At 42.5% G+C, this 22,500-nt stretch overlaps 1 protein-coding gene across 1 annotated transcript in view; it reads left to right on the top strand.

The window, feature by feature from the left end:
- Nucleotides 1–22,500, top strand: part of cpamd8 (C3 and PZP like alpha-2-macroglobulin domain containing 8) — a 78,660-nt gene that overhangs the window by 49,525 nt on the left and 6,635 nt on the right. Inside the window, exons 32-43 of the mRNA XM_080431841.1 lie at nucleotides 358–523; nucleotides 1,272–1,358; nucleotides 1,644–1,780; nucleotides 2,231–2,386; nucleotides 4,010–4,072; nucleotides 7,945–8,201; nucleotides 8,953–9,040; nucleotides 15,206–15,280; nucleotides 15,941–16,046; nucleotides 16,515–16,625; nucleotides 17,348–17,560; nucleotides 19,736–19,810. Coding sequence (XP_080287967.1) covers nucleotides 358–523; nucleotides 1,272–1,358; nucleotides 1,644–1,780; nucleotides 2,231–2,386; nucleotides 4,010–4,072; nucleotides 7,945–8,201; nucleotides 8,953–9,040; nucleotides 15,206–15,280; nucleotides 15,941–16,046; nucleotides 16,515–16,625; nucleotides 17,348–17,560; nucleotides 19,736–19,810 — 1,534 coding nt within the window. The remainder of the gene's footprint in view (nucleotides 1–357; nucleotides 524–1,271; nucleotides 1,359–1,643; nucleotides 1,781–2,230; nucleotides 2,387–4,009; nucleotides 4,073–7,944; nucleotides 8,202–8,952; nucleotides 9,041–15,205; nucleotides 15,281–15,940; nucleotides 16,047–16,514; nucleotides 16,626–17,347; nucleotides 17,561–19,735; nucleotides 19,811–22,500) is intronic.

Genomic DNA, 22,500 nt, shown 5'->3' with positions numbered 1-22,500 from the left:
TGAAGAGACCACCTCCAACCACTGCAGATGTGTTAGTTATGTAAGGGATAATCAATGGGGAGCAGGTCATTATTGAGAAATAAACCCAGACAGGGTGATTAGACACCGACGCATAGCGGAGGGGTCTTCATCATACGCGGAGGGGCGTTTTGCTTGATGCTTCCTCAGGTGCCATATAGCACTAGCAAAACGTGTTGTGCGTATCACTGCATCGATAAAGGAAGTCATCCTGCATTTGAGGAGTGTCTGGTCCCATCGTTTTAAGGCTACTTTTTGTATCATGATATATTTGTATATTATGTCTGCACACATGTTCATCTGCATGCACTGTGCACGTGTGTGCTCGCTCTCATCCAGGAAGAGAAGGTGGCAGTAGCCAAAGCCAAGGACTTCCTGGAGAGCAACACCTACTCCGCTGATGACCCGTACACCACGGCCCTGTCTGCCTACGCCCTGGCCCTGCTGCGGAGCCCGTACGCCCCCCTGGCGCTGAGACGCCTCAACCACATGGCAATCACACAAGGTAAGGTACTACCTCCACAGGGCAAACTTCAACTTCATTTTGACCCAAAGTGGGTTTAGAGACACACATAGTCTCTAAACCAGTGGTTCTCAAACTTTTGAATTTCCAGGACCACCATAACTCTGAGAGTCCATTTGTACACCCTCAGAGTTACAGACCTGTGAGGGAGGGTCCGTTTGGAACCCCTGGACCCCACTTTGAGAACCACTGCTCTAAACACTTATCTAGAAATCTCCCAACTTTCGTTGTTTAAAACTGGGCAGAAACAATTAGAGAGATAACACAAAGAAACATGCTTTTGCAGAACCAATTGAAATGTTTTTAGGGCAGCACTTCATAATTGGGGCGGTGACATTATTGCTTTCATCCAACTTCCTTCCTTCCTTCCTTCTCCTGAAATACCTCAGAAACGTTGGCAAGTTTTGGTAATTTTGTCGCTTATTTTTATAAATAATTAGCGGGTTCAAATTTTCAACTTTTATGATCTCCTGTCTATTAACATGTTAAAACCGGGAGAGCATCTGTGTCATTTTAGATTTTTGCGTTGGCTATTCAAAAATAGCATATAAACAAGCGTGTGCCGTGCTGCGAGCTTGTACATCTGCTATTATGGAACATTTTTGAAAAATCTTGAAAGTGTGAGAACTACTGATTTAGAAGGCATTTGTTGAATGTGTGTGTCGCCTCAGGTCTTAATGGGACAAATCTCTCTCTCTCTCTCTCTCTACCTCTCCTTCTCTCTCAATAGATGGCTTCACCCACTGGAGTTTGACGGGCAGCACTGTGACGGATGAGGACACATTCATGGGCTTCAGCGATGGCCTCTCCCAGTCAGGTATACTATACGTGCACATAATGCCACCGATGATTGGGACAATCAGATCCATCTGGTCACCAGCAAGTTATATTATCCAAATGTGCACTTAAGTACACATTTTTAATATTTTTTGAATAAACCTGTGAAATTCTGCATAATCAGTACTTAATATTTTCATGCCAATACATCTGTACTTTTTACTTAAGAAAATATGTTGAGGGACTTTTACTTGTAACAGAGTATTTCTGTATTGTGGTATTGATACTTCTTGGGAATACTTCTTCCGCCTCCGGTCTCCTCCAGTGGTGTCAGCCGAAGTGGAGATGACGGCCTACGGCCTCCTGACCTACACCCTGCTGGGAGATGTGGCCTCTGCCCTGCCCGTGGTCAAATGGCTGTCCCAGCAGAGGAACGCCCTGGGAGGCTTCTCCTCCACACAGGTAACAATAAAAGCCAATGAAGGGGCTTGCGAGGCTAAGCCAGGAGTCACAGTGAAGTCTAAGTGCTCATGTAATTCCGAAGAGTACAAATGGAACCAAATGGATCCGGAGTTAAATGAACACTAAGGATTTTACTGTGTGAGGTCTTGATCGATTCACACTGTAGATCAGTCCAAGTCAGTAAAACACTTAATAATTCCCCAAGAGTGTGACATAAAATGACTCATATCTTGTCAACGTAACACGTCAGCATCACAAAATGTATGATAATTGTCATTTCTTCACACTACGGGGGTGGTTACAGTTAGATTTTACATTTTCAGCATTTAGTTGACTCTCTTATCCAGAGGTGATTTAATACCTTATAGGATTTGAGTGTCTTGCTCAAGGGCACTTCGGAAAGGCCCTGAAAAGTACTGCCAAGTTGATCTTTACTTGCTCCCATTCCAGGACACGTGCGTGGCTCTTCAGTCTCTGTCAGAGTACGCCATCCTCTCCTACGTGGGAGGAGTGAACCTCACCATCTCTCTGGCCTCCACCAACCTGGACTTCCAGGAGACGTTTGACCTGAACAAGGACAACCAGAAGATCCTGCAGAGCGCCAAGGTACAGGCCAGTGTGTTAGAGCAGTGGTTCTCAAACCTTTTCATGTCATTTGGCCATGGACCCCCATCTGAAAATGTTTTGTGCCAGGTACCCCAGAAGAGAAGATTTGTGTTTCAAGATTTTTCTAAAATAGCAGATTATAGCAAATAGCACTTGGTGCCACACTGCAAGCTTGTACATCTGATATTTTTTAATAGCCAACGTATAGAATATGGATAAAGGGTATTAATACCTTTTGCTGGGGACCCCCTTGAACCCCCCCAAGGACCCCTGGGGGTCCCCTGACCCCACTTTGAAAACCACCGTGCTAGAGCAGTGGTTCCCAATGGGTCGCGACTTCGCAAGTAAATGTACTCCCTCAAGACAGTTTTATCTCAAATTAGTTTTTCAAATAATTATTTTTTTCAGGAAATTAATAAATATTGTTTCAAAAATTGTGAAAATAGTAGATCTACAAGCTCACAAAGCGACACATTGAAATAATGCTTAAGTGGTTCATTCATAACGTATTTTTTGTATGTTTGGGACCTGGGAAGACAATGATGTCAATTGATTGTATTTAGTAATTAGGGTTTTTATTTTTCCTTCACACATAATCTTTTAAGGCGTTTATGAGTCTTATTAACCTAGGACAACACTTGTGTTGTATTTTTCTGCACAAATGAGGCTTTCCACTGTATTTGCATGCTGTTGTATTTTTATGAATGTGATTGGCCATGTTGGTGGAATGGATTGCAGTGCCTTTGAAATAGAACAAACATGTCAACAAATGCCAGGATTGCCAACACTTATGGTGACATTTCACTTGAGAGAAACCCTCTCCATTGTGAGACATGAACTGTTTCTCTGACAAGGACAGTGAACCGTCCTACCCTTTTCCTTCATTGCGAGAGTAAAGGCTGTGTGAAGGCTGAGAGAGTAAACAGAGTAGGTGAGACACATGAGTGAATGTTCTAGCCGGTAAGCTTTGATCCCAGGCCAGCAGGGTTACTCGCAGGCCCAGAGGAAGGGATCTTAACCACACCACCATTTCTGGGCACAAGACCATGCCCTCTTGATTGCGTTTGACTGAAACACTTATTAGTAAGCCTGTACACCAGAGCAACGTGCTGGCATTGAACATTAATCTCTCTGTCTCCGAAACTGGCGGTGCGTGTAACAGCCGGGACGTGTTCGCATTGCCAAACCAAACCAAACTGAACTGGGCTGGACTTCCCAAAAGGACCATTGACTCAATAAAGAGCTGTTGACTTAATAACTGCGCGGGTCTGTTTGCCCATTCATTATAAACCTGACAGGGTGAACACAAATGACCTTGGCCAGTGTAATGTTGCTGCAGATTAACCATGCTGTGTGGAGTCGGTCCGCATGCTTCAGGTGAGAGTGTAATAAGCTGTTCCCCCTCTGGCGGGCCTGTTCCTCCACTGTGATTAGTGGTGTCAGCTTAATTGGGGGCAATTAAGACCTGCTGGTTAGTAGCCAGGGAGCCACTGGTGGTAGTGCAGCGGGCCACAACATTCACTCACTTGATAAATGACTTGTTCACCTCTCCACCCCTCCTCCGCCTGTCTTCTGTTCTCCGTTTTATTACTCTTTTATAATCTCCTCTCACTCTCTCTCCAGATACCCACCATCCCCACAGGCCTTTTTGTCAGCGCTAAAGGAGAAGGCTGCTGTCTCATGCAGGTATAGTAGCAGTGTTCACATACGCACACACACACACACGCACACATACACACACACACACACACACACACACACACACACACACACACACACACACACACACACAAACATACATACATTCCATGCCTAATACAGTACTGTAACATGGGGAGTTGTAATGCTGCGCTTGCGTCATTGGCTCACACTGAGAATCTGCCGGCAGGGGGGAGCCAGTTAGCGTTCCCATGCTCCAGCACCTAATGCCCAAATTCCTGCCTGTAAATTGGAATGATCTGGTAGAGCTTAGCCAATTGTTACGGAAGGGGATGATCATTCCTGTCGGTTCCCCTGGATAGCATGCTGTTTACTTCCTTCCTACTTTGTCACTAACAAACAAAAGGCCCTTTCATAGACTACTGCAAGGACTTCTCTTCTTCTTCTTCTCTCCTCTCTCTTCTCTCTTCCCTTCCCTTTCTCTTCCCATTCTCTTCTCTTCTCTTCTCTTCTCTTCCCTTCTCTTCTCTTCTCTTCTCTTCTCTTCTCTTCTCTTCTCTTCTCTTCTCTTCTCTTCTCTTCTCTTCTCTTCTCTTCTCTTCTCTTCTCTTCTCTTCTCTTCTCTTCTCTTCTCTTCTCTTCTCTTCTCTTCTCTTCTCTGTATTAAAATGTCTGCCTCCCTGTACGTGAAATAGAGTATGACTTGTGAAGCAAGAGTGTAAAAGTGTAATCTCTTCTCCTCTCTTTTCAGAGTTTGTTAACCTTAGTTTCGAGCAGTTGTCTTGCACAGTGACTCATGAAAGACATTATAGACATCATCTTTGGAAATTAGCAAAAGCAAGAAGTGAATGTGATGTCTAGGAGTTCATCTGTGTGAAATCTGAACAGAACCAGTGTCTGTGATGGGACTTGATTTGACAAGGACACAGCCACCCCGAGAAATTGATACTGTGCTGAACGTAGTCCTTCTTCAAACAGGATACCCACACACACTCTCATATAGAGCTCTTCTACTTTAGACTCCTCTCTCTACTTTCCCTCTCTCCTCTATTTCTCTCTCTCTCTCCGTCCACACCCCTCTCTGCTCTGACAGCCCCTCAGGCTTGCAGCACCTGGCTTCTAATGAAATACAAGAGCGGCACCATCAAAGAAACTTGTGTGCGAGTGTGCATGTGTATCTGTAAGTAGTCTGACTGTGTGTTTGTGGTTGAGTGTGCACGAATGCGTGCATGTGTGTTCGTACCTGTGTGTGTGTGTGGGGTTGTGTGTGTGAGGTGAGTTTCATCACAGGCTGCAGGATTCCTATTCAATTGAGCTAATCACAATTATTTTGCGTAATCATTAGAATAATTTCCATTCATCTGTATAAAAACAGCTGGGTGAAATGAACAGAATGTCATATTTCCATAATTATTTCTATGCCATTGTCCATGCTCTTTTAACTACTTTGATCCTGGCGACCATATGTTGGGCATAATAGAGCAAAAACTTTTTTTTTAAAGCACTGTGGGCTTGTACTGTAGATCTGTCAAAATAGCAGCTCTAGAAGCCCACAATTATTAGTTTGTAGATTGGCTACTAGTATAGTATAAAATGGACGACTTCATCCATTTTCAACACATCTTCATATAATTAGTCCTCATTAATGCTCATTATAATACAATGGTACAATTTTTGTTTACTTTGTCTGTGTCTCAGATAGCCTGGTAAACCCCCCCCCCCTTCCGGAAATCTCATTTGCATTTGATTTCAGGAATTGGGTCTGGCCTGAGGGCTTATCTGGGCGTTTCTTGCTCGTCCACAAAATGGACTCGCCTATCAGCGTCCTCGCTCATTGTTCTGTGATTGACAGCTTACGTTGGCCAATCAGGTGGAACCCGAGTGAACCTGAATGGAGCCGAGTGCAGGCGACCGAGATGTTACTGTCCGCGCTGGGGGCGTGTCTCCTCCTCCGCGTCATCAGCGCCCATACCCTAGGTGGGGTTGGCGAAAGGGCCCACTCTGTGTGGAGTTTGCGTGTTCTCCCCGTGTCTCTCAGGGTAGTTAATACCCTCACAAAAACATGTTGTAATCCTGGTCACTATAACTCCCCCATGACAGCCGGGGCGCCTGATGGAGGGGAAGGGAACTGGTTGGAATAACGTGTTCCTTCCACGCGCTACGTCCAACCAGGGAAACTCCCCCCTGTCAGGTGACAAGAAGGTCAGTTGGCTCTCATGCATTGAAGGAGGCATGAGCTCGGCCCTGGCCTCCCTAGGCTGGTGAGGGGAGTGTAGTGCCCAGGATCACTTAGAAAATTGGCCCCGGGTGAAAAATAAGGGTTACAAAATCGTGGGATAAAAAAATATATTTAAAAAAAAAAGTCTGTCCGCTGTTTTCTCCGCTGTTTTAAAACTTCAACGCTCTCAAACTTCTTTTTTGTGACACGGAATTTACTTTTAAGATATTTTTCGGATAGCATTTAGTTGTTTAACTTCTTATATGTGGTCACTTAATCATGACAGAGCCTATTTATTTTTTTTAATCAGAGAACCGGCAGTGACACGCATGTATCCGAATAAAGCAACCTATTTCAAAAGTCCCCCTGCTGCTCTGGTGGTGGAGATACGAACTGCAGATTGGCTGAAGGGGAACGAACTGCTGATTGGCTGAAGGGGTTGTCAGTCAACAGTACTAATCCCGCCCAGCTCCCGGCCACAGAAAAAAAGGCAAACAGGCCTGCATGCCAGACTCACTACTGAAATCAAATACAAATGAGATTTCCGGAGGGAGGGGTTTACCAGGCTATGTCTCAGAGGCAGGCTGTGGACAGTTCAGAAATCCACCTACCAGTGACATCATCGATGGGGAATCCAAGCTAATAGAAACTGCAGACTTTCTATTCCTGGAAAGTTAGCATGCTATAATAGAAGCCATTGTTCTTGCATTAATTGAAATGACCAAACCTGCCTACCTGCCACTGGTAGGCGGGTTTCTGAACATTCCACAGCCCTTTTTGAGACAAAAATTATATCATAATATAATGAGCATGAGTGAAGACCAATTATATGAAGGTAGGTTGAAAATGGGTGAGGTTTGTTTTGGCCAAAGTACATTATTTATTTTGCTTCATTGTCAGTCAATTCTTTGTATATTTCAGTGATACAGTATGCTTTGCTTGGCTGTTATTTATGTAATATCTCCCCTGTGCAATGCCTAAAAGGCAAACAAAAATGTTTATTCATTGTGTTCCAACATTCAATGGCAAAAAAAACCCAATGAAATCATTCATTGTAATTATTTGTATGACAGTTAATCATCAACTGAAATGTAATGATCGTGACAGCCCTAGAACTGTTGCCCCAAGACTGAAATAATTCAACTCAATGTATGTCTTCTGCCCAGCGAATATGATTCATAGCTCATTACTGTCTGATCTCTCTGGATCTTTGCTTCTGGTGTCAGTTACAACATCTCTGGTTCTGGTGTCAATTAAAACCGATCTGGTTCTGGTGTCAGTTAAAACATCTCTTATCTTTCCCTGCTGTCCCAAAGAATGTTTTCAGTTCTTTGCTTCTCTTGCTAACTTACACTAATGTCTCCCTTGTGACTGTAGAAAATATATTTAGTTTCCAATGCGTGAAGGTATTTTAAGTCCACTTTTATGAATAGTTGCTGGCTAGCAACCTATTGTTTTTAATTCTTCCATTTATTTGTGGTCACATTCCAAAAGGGACAACGATACACAGAATCCAAATAAAGACAGAAACGTCAACACATCAACACACCCTAATCTGGGTCTGTAACCCAATCAATCCTCCCTGTCTATAAAATGTACTGAACACAATCTGTTGGCCCCGGAATAGGGACGCTAGAGTTCACGTGGTTCAAATAGTGGTGTCTCTCTTTCTTTTTTACAGATCGACGTATCCTACAACGTCCCAGACCCGGTGGTCAAGCCGGCCTTCCAGCTGAAGGTGGACCTGAAGGAGCCTGCTCAGGAGAGACACCCCCAGCCTCCCCTATCCACAGCCCGACACCCGGCCTCCCGGCCTCGGAGTCGTGCCGACAACCGCTCCGAACTGAACCGTAAGCGGCGGGCGCCCACGGACGACGAGGACCCGGCAGCCCACCAGGACAGCATGGACTACCGCATCTCACTAGAGGCCTGTGCCAGGTAGGATAGTGAACACCCTGTTTTGTCCTCCTATCACTTATGCACTTTGAGAACATTAGCACATGATTGAGAATGATGTAGAGAATAAAGAAAAAAGTTTATTTTTATAATGCTCGCTAAGAATGCAACACATTGTTAGCTTGAAAATCTGTATTTTCACTGGGCGCCACCGTTGTGCGACAAAGTATAAATTAGGTTTTAGTGTGAAAAGGATCAAGACCCACTATCTTGCCGACCCGTCTACTCTAGCTCTGGTCCAGAGCGTTGGTGAGAGCAGTGTTATTCCCATAGACAGAAATGTCCAGTAACGTGAGAGGTCTAAACGGTAGTAAAAATAAACATTATTTCGCTACTCACCGAAACAAAGGCAGTTTTATAATGTTGAAAGACATTATATTCTTCGCGGTGGGAAATGACTCAGGACCCCACCTTCTGTGTAAAATCCCCTTTTTGGTCAGAAAAAATATATATGTCTGCCAGACGGACATAATTTAATTTACTCAAGTGCGCCACCTACAGATCCGGTCAATGGTATTTTCTATTGACCATATACTCTTTATTTTATTTTGACTACAGTTTAGACCTCGCACGTTACTGGACATTTCCGTCTATGGGTATAACGCTACATGTTTACTGTATTTCTTTTACATAGTTTTGTAAAAACACACACACACACACACCACACCCCACTCACCCTCCCCGCCCTCTACTCATCACAAGCACCACACGTGTCCGCCTTGTCTTCCTCTAGGTGGCTGCACTCAGGTTCGTCCAACATGGCTGTCTTGGAGGTTCCCATGTTGTCTGGTTTCCGAGCCGACATCGAAAGCCTAGAGAGGGTAAGGTGTTGCCAAAATCAACTCAAAATGCTCTCTCTCTTTCTCTCTCTCTCTTGCGCGCTCTCTCTCTCTCTCTGTGTATCACAAATTCACACATGGACACAAGGCCTTATCATTAAAACCCTATATACTTAGTTGAACGGCATACCACAGGGGTCTATGCTCCTTATGTCACAAGGATGGACCTATTACAGATCACAGACCAGGTCAGAGAGAGAAGGATGAGGCTCTGGGTACTGCATCCCAGCAAAAAAATAGCTGTCCTACTTGCTCACAACGCACTCACTGCGTTGAGAGCTTTTAGGACAGCTATTTTTAATGAATGTTTGCCCCAGAATAGGGACACAAGTTTTCATGTCCACTTAAACCCTATATACTTAATTGACCGGGGTCCCCCAGGGATCCATGCTTGGCCAACTTATTTTTTCTTTCGAGTCTACAGGACTCTTCATATACAAGCTCACAGCCTGTATATCGTGTAGATGTGGTATTTTCGCCGAATATTCGCCCGTTTTCGCCGATTGTTTGGATACTATGCCCAGCATATGGAGGCTAGGGGTTCCTGTGGTACTTACGCTTCTTTTGCACAAGTTCAAAATCAGAATGACAGTCAGGCTGAGCGGCAGATGGTAGTCAAAAAGACAGACAGACAGAGAGACAGATGGGGCCCACATCTGGAGAGCATTTGAAGAGAGACAGTCTGACATGGAATTCATCAGACCCCCTCCTGCTTCACTCCTCTCCCAACCTTGCTTCCACGTGCACACGCTCACACAGCATGCGTCCCGTAACGCAGTGTTTTCTAAACAATGGGTCGGGACCCATTTTGGGGTCACAGACCCATTTTTATGGGTCGCGAGTAACTATCCCTTTTTTAACGTTTACCTACAATTTCTTTAAATCATTATTTCAAAAGATTTTCTAATTAAAAAGACATACAAAATCAAACACTTTTCAAACATAAATTATTATTATTATATATTTTTTGATCACGCAATGCAAATTTTCCATTGCATCACTTTATGAGTACATCTGCTATTTTCACTATTTTTAAAATAGGGCTGAAGCGGTCAATTCATTATGAAAGGTGTGGGAACCACTGCGTTAATGCACACACGCACGCAGTTGGGATATCACCCCCCCGGTGCAACAGAGAGGTGTTGAGCTGTAAATATTTGTCCCAAGCAGGAAGGATTGAAGTGTTTACCTGAAATTCTCTTCATTGTGTGGGACTGAATGTCCAAAACATTTCCTCTCTGCTGAGTACATTACTTCCCTTCAGATGGGGTCAGACTGTGTGTGTGTGTGTGTGTGTGTGTGTGTGTGTGTGTGTGTGTGTGTGTGTGTGTGTGTGTGTGTGTGTGTGTGTGTGTGTGTGTGTGTGTGTGTGTGTGTGTGTGTGTGTGTGTGTGTGTGTGTGTGTGTGTGTGTGTGTGTGTGTGTGTGTGTGTGTGTGTGTGTGTGTGCACGCGCGCGTACGTGCATGCAGTGTTCATGAACTTTTCAAATATTTTTTTAAATAAGTGCATGCAGTGTTCATGAATGTTCCGCACCGCATCACCAGAGTTACTGTGACACAGTCTGAGTGCAAGCATTTGTGTGTGTGTACAGTACGTGCGTGCGTTTGTGCGTTTGTGAGTGTCTACCTACACTTGTGCTGTCAGAGTCATGTGGATGCTCATTATGTGTGTGTGTGTGTGTGTGTGTGTGTGTGTGTGTGTGTGGGGGGGGTCGTCATTTTTATGGGCACCTTCAAGTTTATTAGAAGGGGGGCCATGCAGCCCCAGCTCTGGCCCTGTGGGCTTATGATGTCTCTGGGTCAGGGGCCACGGGGCCTCCCTAGTCCTATAACACTACCACCAAGCCTGAACCCGCTAGGGGGTCACAGACAGGGGCCACCACAACAAGTCCACCCTGTAAGGCAGTGCTTCTGGGATTCTGGGGACCCCCAGGGGTCCTTGAAGGGGTTCCATAGGGGGCCCCAGCAAAATGTGTTAATAGCATTAAAGAAATCTGTTTATCCACTTTAACCCATAATATCTACAAGATAGAAGATCGGAATGCGACGCGTTGTGGGCTTGTAGATCTGCTATCTTCAAAGCAATCTTGCTGTAAGGTACAGTGGGGGCTGTCTGTCAGAAAATAATGAATAGAAGAGAAGAGAAATGGAAGGTTATTGTGGTGGATTTGGCATAGATAGTACTGAGATGAATGGATGGACCAACAGTGGGGGTTGTCATCAGAAGCTCATTACTGCAGTTATAGGACTTTAGCTGAAGGCACCTCCCAAAATATTGGAGGTGTCACCACCACCCCCATCTGCCTCCCTATATAACTCATACAGTACAATCATAGTCACTGTTTGACTTACACATAGGTACAATCAAATCCATATACTGTGTGTGTGTGTGTGTGTGTGTGTGTGTGTGTGTGTGTGTGTCTGTCTGTCTGTCTGTCTGTCTGTCTGTCTGTCTGTCTGTCTGTCTGTCTGTCTGTCTGTCTGTCTGTCTGTCTGTCTGTCTGTCTGTCTGTCTGTCTGTCTGTCTGTCTGTCTGTCTGTCTGTCTGTCTGTCTGTCTGTCTGTCTGTCTGTCTGTCTGTCTGTCTGTCTGTCTGTCTGTCTGTCTGTCTGGGCTGACCTGAGTGCTAGTGGCTAACAAGCTCAGTTTACACAGCCACCCCTGCAAGCCTCCCCGCCTGTTTTACTGTTGCCTGCCTCACTGCCACTCGCATTCCTCAATTTATGGTGGCAGGCCTGACTGCCACAGTCATCATGTCTAGTTGTTCTCATGGATTCTGCTAGGTCCCACTCACTCACTCACTCACTCACTCACTCACTCACTCACTCACTCACTCACTCATACCACTTAAACCCTCTAGTCCCAGTGAAACAGACTGAAGTTACAATTGTACTTGCACTGCTTTTTTCCTTCCTGCAAAAATAGCCGATCTGCAAGCTCAAAATGCATGTTGAATGGCTATTTTTTAGCTAATATTCCCCCCAGAATATGGATGCATGGGTTCAAGTGGTAAACCCTATTCAAAGACTTTCTAAAGTAGTGTCACCATCGCTAAGTGTTGTGAGCTATTTTTGAAAAATAATTGAAACGTTTTGCCCCATAATGACATGTGAAGAAATTGGGACACCAGGTTGAGAGTGGTTAATGACCGTGAATGTTTCAGTTGCTGCGTATGCAAATTGGGCTTTATGTAAAGAAATTGTATAACGCGCATATGTTTTGCACGTGTGTGTGTGTGTGTGTGTCTTGGTGGCGCCAGCTCAAACTGCGCAGCTCATAAACCCCTGTTGTCCAAAGGTCTGCCACCTTCTACAAAATGAGAATTCCCCCTGTGGGGAGAATTAACACTTCTTCTCGCCCTCCGTGAACGGATGCGCATTCACACATACACACACACATGTATATTGTGTGTGCGGTGTATGTATGTATGTATGTATGTATGTATGTATGTATGTATGTATGTATGTATGTATGTATGTATGTATGTATGTATGTATGTATGTTTATATGTATATATATATATCATTATTATTTTTTATGTATAAACTGTATACACAACATATTTAAAAAATATATTTATATAATATATTTACATATAACGCACGCACGCACGCACGCACGCACGCACGCACGCACGCACGCACGCACGCACGCACGCACGCACGCACACACACACACACACACACACACACACACACACACACACACACACACACACACACACACACACACACACACACACACACACACACACACACACACCTTGCACTCCTACATGTGGTAAAGGGTTTCCTTCTTTTATTTATCTACGGTAGCACGCTCTCAGAGCCCCTTCCAGAGCTTTCTCATGATTTTATATGATTATGGTTCATTCAGAATGTCTTTGTCCAATAGAAGTCAGCAGGCAAACATGGACTTTGTAATGAGAGATGATTAGGAGAAAGCAGGCCCAGATGTTGCTGCAGCACATATCAGTCTGATTAACCAGATCTAAACAGAAGTAGAAAGACTTTGCAAGGCTTCATATGGAAATAGTTTGAACAGTAAACTCTTGACATGACTTACATACAATACTAGGATAAATAACACTGAAACAACCCCAGACACAGTCACACAACTGTGTGTGCTTGAACTACTACACTACCTAGGGGTGTGCCGATATATCGTCCCGCGATATATTGCGATACGTTTTCGTGACGATATGTATCGTTTTGGGAAAAAAAAAATCGTTTGAAAAAAAAAAAAAAAACCCTTTTTTTTTTTTTTTTTTTTACAATAATAATAATCAGGCATGCAAACAGCCCCGAGGTGAAAAGGGTGACAACATGTTGTTTTTTTCGGGTCAGGTGTCACACTATTGCCCTATTTGGATTCAAAACGGCTATTGTAGCTGAAAAGCTACAAGTTTGCGTCTGAATAATGCAAAAACAGAATTATTTGTTTGCATTTTTTCTCCCCCATATATTTTCATAATAAAAAAGTGCGTATCGTATCGAAATCGTATCGAAGTTGTGAGCCAAATATCGTATCGTATCGTTTGGTGAAATTAGTGTATCGGCACACCCCTACGTACCTACAGTACACTTTTAAAGGTGGAATTAAATCATGGCTACTTGAGAGGGTAGCAGTGTAAGCATGCTAGTTTTGGCATAATTCTTGAACCGTAGGTCATACAATGAAAATGTATTATGAAACTCCTCAAATAAGCCACACTCATTTCCACCTGACAAGTTTTCCCCATGTTGCGTTTTCTATGCAAAACACAGTTTTTTGCTACTACTCCTACCGATTTTGTCCAAGCCTCACCCAAATTGGTACACATTATCTCTGTAGTCATGTGATCAAGATGTATCCGTCAGATTTTTGGGATTCTATTCCGATTGGCTTTCAAAGTTTGCTGGAGGGGCCCGTTTTGCACGACATGCTAGAAGCACCACTGGACCGATCGGCGGAAACTTTGTACGCACACTCCCAGTAGGCCAAGGAAGAATCTCCACCCAATAGTTTTTCAAATCGGCCAGTTATAGCGCCACCATGAGTCTGATTTTTGCAAAACATATTTTTTGTTACTACTCCTACAGATTCTGTCCAAGCCACGCAAATCAGTATCTGTAGTCATGTGATCAACACGTATCTGTCACATTTCTCATATTCCATTCCAATTGGCTATGATTGGCTTTCAAAGTTTGTGGAGGTGGCCGTTTTGCACAAAATGACACACATCATGAATGCAGCGTCCTATTGCTGGGAAACTTTGCAACTCCTACATTTTGTATTCTGTGTTAGTTATGTATGTCAGTATCTGTCGATTCATGTAAGGGGACCACAGTGGAAATAAGTCTATAACTTTGCATTGTTTTTTTTAATCCTCGATAGTTTTTTTAACCTTCTTTGAGTGTTGGTTAAATAGGAAGGAATTAACTCTCTCAGTGCCAATGAAATAAAAAAATATGTTCCTATTGTGCCAGCAATTTTTTTAAAGTAAAACAAAATATTGTTTTAAAGTTAAACAAGAAGTGAATGGAGCAGCAAATCTTCGGATCACAATATCTTGGGTTCTGAAATTTATTTTCCAAAAAAGAAAAATAAACGTTTTTTTTTTTTTTTTTTAATACTCGGGATAACTTGTTTTTTGGCCCTGAGAGTTATTTGAATAAATCTAATCAAAAATCTAATACCAACTACAACATTCATTAAAACCAGGAAAGCATCTGTGTCATTTTATACTTTTATATTTTATACTTTATACTTCGTGCCGCACTATGAGCTTCTAGATCTGAAAAAAAAACGTGGCAATTTGTGCAAATCTTTTGATATATTTAAAGCAAAGTTTAACTCAAATCTTCGCCTCTGGGGGTCCCTGGAACAAAATATTTTGAGATGAGGGGGGTCGGCGGCGGCAATTTTGGGGATCCTCGACATGAAAAAGTTTGAGAACCACTGATATAGCAACATACTTTTTCCCATAAAACGGTTAGGATTTAGAAGACATTTTTGCAATCGGCATCAGATCTTAATGGGTTAAGCCAACTCTGGTGCTGAGCAGTAGGCAGCATGTTTTCTACAAGAAGAAGGCTCTCATGGTTATAGTAGTGGTTTGGTTTTTATGTGTGCTGGACCCTGCTGACCTCTGTCTTCTCCAACAGCTGCTGATGGACAAGAGAGTGGGTTTGAAGAGATACGAGCTGGATGGGAGGAAAGTTGTGTTCTACTTTGATGAGGTCAGTTTAACCCCCATATTACTTTCTTTTCATTCTCTAATCGAAACCATCAATTACGCAATGCACCATCATGTCGTCATCAGCATAACATTTGCCCTGCCTCTCCCATATTGGGCAAGTCAGACTGAACGTCAGGCATTTGTTTACATTGCTGCTGGTTACCAGAAAAGGACAAACAGGCACTTAAAAAGCCCAGAAAGATGATTAATTTAGTTTTAAAAGATTATTTTGTTTTCCATCTTCCCATGAATTGCTTGGGTTAATGTTAACTTATTTATTTCTGTTATATCGTCACTGTCGGGCAGAAATCTCTTTTTATGTTTAGTTTTTATAAATTATTGCCCCATCATACAAGCGTGTTGCACAAAAGTAGTGAAAAAGCTGATCTACAAGCTCACAACGCATCGCAATATGACGCTTTGTGAGCTTGTAGATCGGCTATTTTCACAATTTTAAAATATATTTTAAAAATAATAATAATACAAAAGAAATGGTTTTCACCCGACAGAAAATATATTTTACGCATGTGTCCTCAGATCCCAAACCAACAGATCCGCCCAGAAAGATGTTTTTTTTTTCCATCTTCACATGAATCGCTTGGGTTAACGTTAACAGTCCTTATTTATTCCTGTTTATATTTTTGTATGTGTGTGTCCTCAGATCCCCAGCCAGTGTATGACGTGTGTGGCCTTCCATGCAGTGAGGGAATACATAGTGGGCAAGACAGCGCCTGTTCCGGTCAAGGTCTATGACTACTATGAACCAGGTGTGCCTCTGATGAATATTTTTAGCACCGCTCTTTAACGAGTCACAGAGCAGGAGAACCCTGTAACTCACTCTGATTTATGAACTTGGCCCCTTTCTGAGGAAATTGGAATTTTCCGAGTTTTCAAGTCTTTTCGGTTATGGTGTGTGTGTGGCTATGCCCCTTTCAAAAATAGCCGATCTACAAGCTCACAATCTGTGATTTTCACAACGTTTGCCTCTTTCTTACGTAATATTTGACAATTTGGTATTAAAAAGGTCTTGAAAGTCATTAAATTGTAACTTTAGAAATGTAAGGATACCCTAATACACTTATACTGCATGTAGGTTTGTTTACTATTGAGTGAGAAAACAATGTTGTAATCATCTGGGGACCCCCCCCCCCCAAATAATTTGGGGGCCCCCCTGGGGCTCCCGACCCCCAGTTTGGGAACCACTGCACTAATCTCTACATGCTGGTGTCATTTAGCATTCGAGGCCACCCGCTTCTACAACGTCAGTGAGAGCAGTCCACTTGCCAGGGAGCTGTGTGACGGGCCGACCTGCAACGAGGTGGAGAGCTCCACCAACCAGTGGATAGGTGAGATTTACTGTGCACCTCACTTGTACCTTTTATCAATGCCTTTGACCCTTTACTCTCCCACAGACAGAATCATTTGACCAACTTAAACCCATTAAGACCCCCAACATTATATGTATTTGGCCACGGACCCCCCCATCTCAAAATAGTTTGTTCCAGGGACCCCCCAGAAGTAAATATTTGAGTAAAAAAATGTTTTCAAAGATTTGCACACATTTTTCAAGATTTTTCAAAAATAGCAGATCTACAAGCTCATAGAGCGGCACTCGGTGCCGCTCTATGAGCTTGTATGTCTGCTATTTTTGAATAGCCAAAGTATAAATTGAATTGAATGGGTGAAACCCAACCAGTGGTGGGAAGTAACTAAGTACATTTACTCCTCAAGTAGTGTACTATGTAGCTTTTTAACAACTATATAGCATTTTATGTCCCACACAATTATAAAGTTACATGTTTAAGCAATAACAGTCATGCTTCCATAAATGTATAGACTCAGGGGGGTCCCTGCTAGGGGCTTGACTGTATTACAGTGTAGATTTAGATTATTATATTATAAAACACATAAAACATCAACCAAGTAAGCCCTATGTTATACTTTGGCTATTCAAAAATAGCCAAACTACAAGCTCATAACATGCTATTCTTTCAGTACTTCTTTCACCACTGCACGCAACCTGCACTTGTGGCAAATTATCATTTTATTATTCTCACTTTTTCTCCAGGTTTTGTACAGGGTAACCATTGTAACAATGTGTTTGGCTGCCTGGAGGAGGAACAGTTTGAGCGCTGCACCTGCTACAGGGACTGTGGCTATGACGGGGAACCGGTTTGTGGGTCGGACGGACAGCTGTACCAGAACCAGTGTCAGATGGAGGTGTTTGCCTGTCGGAATGGGACGCGCATTGAGCAGGTCCCCCTTTCCCAGTGTCCCCAGAGTAAGTTCTCTCTGTGTGTGTGTGTGTGTGTGTGTGTGTGTGTGTGTGTGTGTGTGTGTGTGTGTGTGTGTGTGCGTGTGCGTGTGTGTGTGGAGAGAGAGATACATGGACTATCTCAAGTTACAAACTGTATACATTTCATCTTATACAACAGGTCGGCTAAAACTCAAAGACTGGCATGTCTCCATGTGTGGGTTTGCACGTGTGCATATGATGTATTGTGTGCATCTGTGCATGGATGTGGAAACAGCTGTTCAGGTGTTGTGCTGATTACTGGATGAGTTTTTGGGAGAATATATACCCCCTCCCTTTCTCTCACACACACACACACACACACACACACACACACACACACACACACACACACACACACACACACACACACCACACCACACCACACCACACCACACCACACCACACCACACCACACCACACCACACCACACACACACACACACACACACACACACACACACACACACACACAGACACATACGTACACGCTCTCTCTATCTCTCTAGCTCTCTCTAGCTCTCTCTTTCTCTCTCCCTCACTCCCTTTCCCCTGCTCCACTCTGCTATATTACAGGGCACTCCAAATGACAGAGTGCTTTTGTCCAGCCCTTTGAAAACCCTGTTACATTCCTTTCCGACGCATAGCCCAACAACAAAAGGAGCCTTCATGTTGCAAAGCAGATTGGGGGAAAAGGCACAGACAAAACTTTGGTGGGAAAAGGCCCCAAGTTTGTGCCAAGTGGGTTCATGGATGTATCAAAATGAATATCTATGTATTCACACCTCCCTGCACTTTTTGTATGGTTGTTGGGTTGTGTGCATGTCCACATTTCCAGTGGTGGAAGAAGTACTCACTTTTTTTTACTTAAGTAAAAGTGTTAATACCACAAGGTAGAAATACTCTGTTACAAGTCAGGTATTCAAAATTGACTTGAGTAAAAGTACAAAAGTGTTGGCGTCAAAATGTACTTAAAGTACCAAAAATAGCTTGTTGTTCGGTTATTTTCAAATGGCCGAAGTAGCCTATATAAAGAGCTGAAGTGGTTAATGTATGTTTTGTAATAATAATAAAATTCGACAAAGTAATTAGTAGTGGAGTAAAAGTACAATATTTGCCTTTCAGATGTAGTGGAGTAGAAGTAAAATCTTCTGTCCAAGTTTTGGCACCTTGCTGTACTATGCAGATTTACATAATAACCATTGTTATGTAAGCACTGGAAGGTTGCTTACTACTGGGTATGAAAAGGTTGTTCAAATAGCACATACAGTAGCAAAACAGAAACTAATTTGTATTTGTTGCTGTCGGGCAGAAACCTATCATTCCAAATATAACTTTTTGTGTTTTTTAATATATGAATGCCCTACTTGATCATACTACAGCGTCACGCAGAATGACTCTGTTATCTCTATTCACCTGTTTCCTAAGCTGTGTGTTTTCCACTTCCTGTCGATTTGATCCAATGAAATCCAATGAAACTGGTCAGATGACCATTGATATCCAATGAAATCGACAGGAAGTGGAAAACACACAGCCTAGGAAACAGGTGAATACCATAGAGTTAAAAATAATAGAGAGGGCACTCGAAATCTCCTCCCATCCACTTGCATTGAGTTGCTCACCCAGCGCATGGGCCTAAATCACCCCTTCTTCCGGGTTGGAAATTTGGTGGGCGCGGCCTATTTAGGGCCTCAGTTTTGCGTCACAGAAGCACGCAGCCCCGTGCGCAAGCACGTGCGCACGCTCGTGAGTCGAGCCCATTGGTCGAAACCGTTTTCGCTCGTTCATGTTGAGGCCCCAGGCCTGCAGTACCATGAATGGCCAGCATGTCCATTTGGCTTCAATGAAACCACTGGGTTCTGGGGGCTTGGTGAATACCCATAATGCATAGAGACAGTAGGAAAGGAATTTTGGACCAATTGACAAACCATTTCAGATGAAATCATGTCTAATAATAAAAATGGTCTTAGACTGGGGTCCCAGACATAAAAATCCTTATCAAATGGGAGTCCCTGAAATGAAAAGGGTTGAGAATTACTGGCGTATATACTGTAGGTACGATAATGCTCTGCAGTCGTCAATAAGTGTCACTAATTGTGTGTGTGTGTGTGTGTGTGTGTGTGTGTGTGTGTGTGTGTGTGTGTGTGTGTGTGTTTAATCCTAGTGGAGCCCACGGTAGGGTACAGGGAGCCAGCAGCTGTCCAGATAGCTGACCAGTCACCGGAGCCCATACACACAGGTATGTCTCCATCTCACAGCATGAGCATATGTACACAAGACGCACCCTCTGACTCCTTCATCTCTCAGACCCATTTGAAACCACTAGAACCCTTGTCTCCCCATCCATCTCACACCTCACACAACCCCATATTCTCCACACACCCCATGCATCTCCCACTGTAGGACTTTCCAGGAGTAGCATTTTCTTTACATGCAATTCTTTCCCAAATTGCATTACCTAGCATCAGTGGTGGAAAAAGTACTCAAATGTTTTACTTAAGTGAAAGTACCAATACTGCAATATAAAAATACTCTGTTACAAGTAAAGTCCGGAATTCAGACTTGAGTAAAAGTACAGAAGTATTGGCATCAAAATGTACTTAAAGTACCAAAAGTAAAAGTATTAAAATATTTGAAAATAGCAGATCTACAAGCTCACAGCGCGTCGCGATGCGATGCGTTGTGAGCTTGTAGATCTGCTATTTTCAAATAGCCTATGTATAAAATAGGGATAAAGTGGTTAATGTTTGTTTCATGATTTATATCTGAAAAGTAACTAGTAACTACGAACTAAGTTTTCAAATAATTGTAAACATCTCAAAATGTTACTTAAGTACAGTACTTAAGTAAATGTACTTAGTTACTTTCCACCACTGGATGTTATGTTAATGAGACTATTGATGTGTGCGAATGGGCAGTGGAGGATGGCAGGATTCTATCCATATTGCTGACTGTAGTTTTGGTTTAAATCAAATGCAAAGAGCTGTAAATTATAAACACACTGCACCGCAGTCAAGTGGTTCTGTCCGGTTAAGCGCTTTTCATGGAGAATGGATCCTCAGGGGTAAATGTTGCCACTCGCAAGCATTAAAACAACTGTTTTGCATTTTGAGAAGACCGTAAATGTATGCAGGGGGTGTGTGAATGTAGCACATAGTATGGAAAAGTGTCCTCTCCGCCCCCTTACTCTCCTCTCATCACTATCATCACACTGCCTGTGCTGTCGGGACATGCCCCTGTCTATTACAAAGAGAGAGAGAGAGAGTGTGTAATGAGATAAAGGTGAAAAGAGAGAAAAAGGAACAGGCAGGCCATAATCGCCGTGAGCAGTAGCAACGTGTGACGTTGATTTATTTGCACAGGAAATGACATAGCAGTAGTTATAGTCTGTATACATGACATAGCAGTAGTTATAGTCTGTATAAATGACATAGCAGTAGTTATAGTCTGTATAAATGACATAGCAGTAGTTATAGTCTGTATAAATGACATAGCAGTAGTTATAGCCTGTATAAATGACACAGGAGTAGTTATAGCATGTATAAATGACACAGCAGTAGTTATAGCATGTATAAATGACATAGCAGTTAGTTAGTCTGTATAAATGTCATAGCAGTAGTTATAGTCTGTATAAATGACATAGCAGTTAGTTATAGTCTGTATAAATGACACAGCAGTAGTTATAGCATGTATAAATGACACAGCAGTAGTTATAGCCTGTATAAATGACACAGCAGTAGTTATAGCATGTATAAATGACATAGCAGTTAGTTATAGTCTGTATAAATGACACAGCAGTAGTTATAGCATGTAAATGACACAGCAGTAGTTTTAGCCTGTATAAATGACACAGCAGTAGTTATAGCATGTATAAATGACACAGCAGTAGTTATAGCCTGTATAAATGACACAGCAGTAGTTATAGCATGTATAAATGACACAGAAGTAGTTATTGCCTGTATAAATGACACAGCAGTAGTTATTGCCTGTATAAATGTCATAGCAGTAGTTATAGTCTGTATAAATGACATAGCAGTTAGTTATAGTCTGTATAAATGACACAGCAGTAGTTATAGCATGTATAAATGACACAGCAGTAGTTATAGCATGTATACATTACACAGCAGTAGCTATAGCCTGTATAAATGTCATAGCAGTTAGTTATAGTCTGTATAAATGACATAGCAGTAGTTATAGCCTGTATAAATGTCATAGCAGTAGTTATAGCATGTATACATGACATAGCAGTAGTTATAGCCTGTATAAATGACATAGCAGTAGTTACAGCCTGTATAAATGACATAGCAGTAGTCATAGCCTGTATAAATTACATAGCAGTAGTTATAGCCTGTATAAATGACACAGCAGTAGTCATAGCCTGTATAAATGACATAGCAGTAGTTATTGCCTGTATAAATGACATAGCAGTAGTCATAGCCTGTATAAATGACACAGCAGTAGTTACAGCCTGTATAAATGACATAGCAGTAGTCATAGCCTGTATAAATGACACAGCAGTAGTTATTGCCTGTATAAATGACACAGCAGTAGTTACAGCCTGTGTAATGGCGAGATTCATGGAGCAGATCAATACATACATTCATGCGCCATGAATGTATTGATCCCAAACATTCATGGCGCAAGAATGTTTGGGAGACAAACATTCATCAGTTTGTCTCCCAAGAGTCCCCTCCTAGAAGGGTCAAAGTTACAATATTTCTATTGGAAATGTAGCTTCATGAAAAAGCTACAAAAAACAACATTCCAACAAATTTACTTAGGTAACATCTTTTGGAATGTTGTTGTTTTTTTGTTTTTAGTTACTGTCCATCACTGGCGGTGGGTTTGAACTAGGTTGTGGGACAACCAAAAAACAACATTCCAAAACTTTTACTTAGGTACACATTTTTGGAATGTTGTTGTTTTTTT

This window comes from Gymnoscopelus braueri, assembly GCF_963280865.1.
Source record: "Gymnoscopelus braueri genome assembly, chromosome: 6".
In the NCBI taxonomy this organism is placed as follows: Eukaryota; Metazoa; Chordata; class Actinopteri; order Myctophiformes; family Myctophidae; genus Gymnoscopelus; species Gymnoscopelus braueri.
The sequence above is the reverse complement of the archived record's forward strand: the minus strand, read 5'-3'. Positions and strand labels throughout refer to the sequence as shown.